The sequence below is a fragment of the Gorilla gorilla genome, chromosome X (assembly GCF_029281585.2).
Source record: "Gorilla gorilla gorilla isolate KB3781 chromosome X, NHGRI_mGorGor1-v2.1_pri, whole genome shotgun sequence".
Classification (NCBI taxonomy): Eukaryota; Metazoa; Chordata; class Mammalia; order Primates; family Hominidae; genus Gorilla; species Gorilla gorilla.
The window spans coordinates 153,900,620-153,904,928 of NC_073247.2; the positions used below are offsets into that span (position 1 = coordinate 153,900,620).

Consider the following 4,309-nt stretch of genomic DNA (forward strand, 5'->3'; position numbering starts at 1 on the left):
TAAGTGGAGAATTACCCAAGTGGAATGCAACTCAATGATCCCGGAATTTGAGTCAAGGACCAACTCCTTTTCGCCTTCCCCAGTGCTCGTCGATCCAAAGCACTATTTTTATGTATCCTCCACTAAAAATCTAGCCCTTGCTTGGAGTTGCCCACATTCAATGCAAAATAACCTAATTCAATGGCCTTTCCATGGAGTAGGCTCTGGCTCTCCCATGCCAGGTAAGTGAGTGCCAGCCTAGAGGCTTCTGGGCACCACTTCAAGGAATTGTCACATTTCTCAGGAAACTCTTGCAGATGACGGGTATCAATCACCTAGTCCTCGCACTGTGTTCAAGCTCACCAGTTACAGAGCCACAGGACACCTTCCGTGACTTCCCCAGGTGGAGACTCCTCTCTGCTTCATCCTCCACCCAGAAGCAACTGCTCAGAGCAATTTTCCATTCCAGGCTCTTCCCTCACCCTCTGAGAGTCTGGTCCCTGCCACCACCCAGCTTCGTAACTACCAGCTCCCAGAGAAGCAACTGCAGTTTTCCAAAGCCCCAAGCTGCCTTATCTCAAGACCTTTATACTTGAAGGCTTGCATCTGGAGTCTCACCTCCCCAGCCCCTTTTTAACTTGTTCTTTAGATTGTAGAGAACATCTTACCACCTTCTTAATATGGCTTCTGCTCCTAGACTCTACTGTTTTATGTGTAGAGATAAGTCACGCTTTTATTAGTATCCCCAATACTAACAGTGACTTCCACAAGCAAATACTAAAAGAATGTTCAGCAAATAAAGGAGTCAGTGGGGCTTTCTTTTATTAAGATTTAATTTCTGCTACTTTCTTCAACAAGCTAAGCAAAGTCAGGTATATATATTTAATTTTCAAGAACAAAAGAATAAGCAGGACAAGGAAATGAAACTACTGACCACCCTTCAATTTTGTTCCACTATTTAACTGCTGAGTTATTGCACATTGTAAAAAAAAAAATGCCTATTACAATACCATACTACCCTGTTACAGATCACAAAATAAGGAAGAAGGTATTTCCATTTTTTTAACAAAATATCAACCTGTTACTCTTAAACCAGATGAAGAGCAATACATGTGTGACTAATATTCATAAATTAACACTCTGAAGCTAACTACCTGCTATTCAAAGGAAAAGCATTTAGAAAATACTGAAAAACAGGTTAAGTCTCTACATCACCCATATGGGACAGAAATGCAAAGAACACTACGTTTCTCGAGCCCCACCTGGCCCTCCACTACCTAGAACCTAAACTGCCCTGTTCAAACACAAGGGGAAGAAACTATCCTAGACTTCACTCAGAAAAGGAGACGTTGCTGGACATGACACTGAGGCTTTCACTGGCCATGACAGTGGCATCATCTGCGGTATCAACTGTGGCCTGGACTCTCTCTTCCACATCTTTCAAAGCATCCTTGTACCAGGATGGAAAGGAACTAGGAACAGTGTTGTTCAGCTTGGCTAAAAACTCTAGTACTTTCTTCTTGATGCTTTCTGAATGGGCTCTCGGACCCCACAGGAATTCATAATATGGAGGAGAACTGTGGGGCACCTCCCGATACTCCAGGTAATGTCCCTGCACCCAAACTTTAGTGAGGAGCTCCCTAGGCTCCCCATAGATGAAGTGCTCCCTCCCAGCATATACCCCTACTGCATTCAGCACTTCCCAGATGACCTCCTCAGAGGCACAGTTGCCCTTTATGAAGATCACACTCAGAATAATAATCAGGAGGCTGTTCTCGGGCATGCCCTCATCATCACTACCCTCATCGGTGAGGCCTACTGTGTTTGCAAACACACAGAAGTGGTCAGGGCCCACTTCTATCAGGGCAAGGCCAAAAAGAAGCTCCATGAAGTCACGGGCTCTCTTGAGTATCACAGGAAAGTAATCTTTGTACTTGATGACGATCATCAGCATCTCTGCCTCTGTTACAGGCTCCTCTGCTTCGTATTTGAGGAACAGGAACTCCACTAACTCGGCCACCTTTTCATCTAGTGTATATGTGAAAGAGGACTCACTGTCTGGCAGGCCCTGACAGGTGCCTGTATCCTTCCCTTTCTGGCTGCTGGACTCCTCACTGAATGAGCTCCATGAAAAAGAGGAGCAGCAGGAGCTCAGAGGACTCTGGGAAGGATCCTGTGGAGGACTCTGTGGAGGACTACTGGGAATGCTCTCGGTAAGACTTGGTATCACACCAGAGGGCACCTGCTCCTCCTCAGGACCACCAAGAATCAGAGAAGAGGATGGGGAGAAAGAAGAGGGGGAAAATACTAAGTACAAAGTGGAAGAGGAAATGGAGGAGGCTTCCTCCTCTTCCTCATCTGTGGGATCCTGTGCATCTACCCAGTCTTCTAACTCAACTGAGGTCGGGGTGTCGTTGTCAACGCTGCGGAATGGAACGCCTGGAACGGGAGGCATAACGACTTCTTCAGGAGCAGCAGGTAAACGTATCAACAGGGATATGGACGATGAGCTCCAACAGGCCTGTGGAAGAGAGTGACAGTGTGAGTGGCCTCAGCTGAGAAACTCACCCATGATGGCTCTGATAAAGGCCACCTTACAGCTCTTCTTCTCTTAAGGTGGTGCTCTAGGGCCTCACAGGTCTCCTGTCTTCCTAGGGAGTTTGTCTGCTGGGAACCTGTAGGAGGATGTGGGAACACACCTCAGGGCACAGCTGGCAGGCGGAGCCTGAGACCCCAGGAGTGACAAAAGGTGGGTAGGGCCGGGTGCTGTGGGGTCTCCTCTGTTTGTGGGGGTAGGGCCCTTGGTACACAGCCAGGGTGTGCACTCACCTTGACTCCTGGCACTGCCTGGGCCTCCTCTGCTGTGCTGACTTTAGGCTGTGTGCCTCACACCCAGTTCATCACCACCTGGTTCCTGGAGCACCTGCAAGAGGAAGTGAGGGAGCCCCTCAGGCTAAAGACTGCAAGTAGGGTCTTGGGCCTGCCAGGGCTGACAGCTGGGGCTGGCCAGAATCCCAGAGCCTCATAGTTCTGGACTGCATGGCCCCCTCAGAATTTAATTAGCAACTTCACGGCTTCTCAGAGAGGGCCGAGCCCCCACCACTCTGCTGGCCTAGGCAAAACCTCAGAACAACCTCCACATCCCTGAGAGCAGTGGGAGGTAGGGCGGTGGCAGCCACCTCCCAGCACTCTACCATGGGGGCAGTCGGGGTAGCCTCAAGTCCGTTCTGATGCACATGTGACTCCTCAGTCTTATCCCCAGCAGGGCCTGGGAATCTTCCCTCTGCCAACCAGAGGCAGCTCTCCGTGCTGACTTGCCATGGGACCCTCAGACCAAGGCCTCCGCCTCCCCTACGCCCCTCACCCAGAAATAAGATGGCTGCCACCCCGCCTGAGCTGACTGGGGAGCTCTACGAGGGCTGATTCTTGAGGAGCAGGGTGGGAATCTCTGGGAATCTGCCCTCTGAGGTGGGGGTTCCCCCAGCCCTCCTCAATGTCTTCCTATTTATTCCCTAGAGGGCCGGCACCTCCTCCCTTCTTCTGGGGCCATTTCCCTGTCTGGGACCTACCAGTCCCACGGCAGTGCAGTACAGGCCGGGGTTTCTTCTCTCTATGGTGGGAGGTCCCTCAGTTCTTCCTCAGGGCCCTCACCTTGAGGACTGGCCAGGTCTAAGACTCTTCCCCCCGCTAACTTGATTCGAGCCTCCTCACAAATGCCTCCGATCCGTCAGATTCCCAAGATGGCCGTCGGGAAAGCACATCCGGGAACCCTGCCGTGGTTGTCCAGGGCTGACGCAGCGTCAATGTGGGGCGGGGCCTCCTCTCTGAGGAGGAACCACCCCCGACCTCTCTGCTTTTTTCCCATCCCTTCCTTCCCACCTCCCAGCTGCCCTCCAACCCTTCCTGCTCACTCCCTAAGCCTTGCGGACCTCTTCACTCCCACCTCCCCAGTCCTTGACACCCCACTCTCCTTTTTCCAGGGGTGTCAGCAGGGAGTGGCTTGGTGCAGTCTGCGCCTCCCCTCGGTGTTGGGAGGTCACCGTCCTTCCACATCTCTCTTGTTTTTTGGCCAGTTCTGGGACTTCTTTCTCTGCTTAACTGAAGCTACCCTCCTCAGAGACAACAACCTCCCCTTCTGCTGACTCTCAAAATGGAAGTCAGAAAATTGTACATCTGGGGACCCTGATGGGGTCCTCCAGAGCTGGCAGCAGGTACAGGGACAGGGGAGGGGCACTACCAGTCATGGGTGTTCCCTTCCAGCTTTCCTGAGAGGCTGTGCCTGGACTCCTGATACTGCCTGGGATGCCTGACCCTGTGCATCTGAGTCTTT

The 4,309-nt window shown here is 51.5% G+C and overlaps 1 protein-coding gene across 2 annotated transcripts; it reads right to left on the minus strand.

Annotated features, from left to right (window-relative positions):
• Positions 1–784: 784 nt before the first annotated feature.
• MAGEC2 (MAGE family member C2) lies at positions 785–3,786 on the minus strand. Of its 2 annotated transcripts, none has more exons than XM_019018997.3 (3): positions 3,631–3,786; positions 2,809–2,902; positions 785–2,500 (listed from the first exon to the last, which is right to left on the minus strand). In XM_019018997.3, the coding sequence occupies exon 3, from the start codon at positions 2,432–2,434 to the stop codon at positions 1,310–1,312; it is 1,125 nt and encodes a 374-aa protein (XP_018874542.1). In that variant the 5' UTR covers positions 2,435–2,500; positions 2,809–2,902; positions 3,631–3,786; the 3' UTR covers positions 785–1,309. The 2 variants fall into 2 exon arrangements, with proteins under 2 accessions (XP_018874542.1, XP_004065014.1); XM_004064966.4 differs by having other exon boundaries at positions 3,549–3,786.
• Positions 3,787–4,309: the final 523 nt, after the last annotated feature.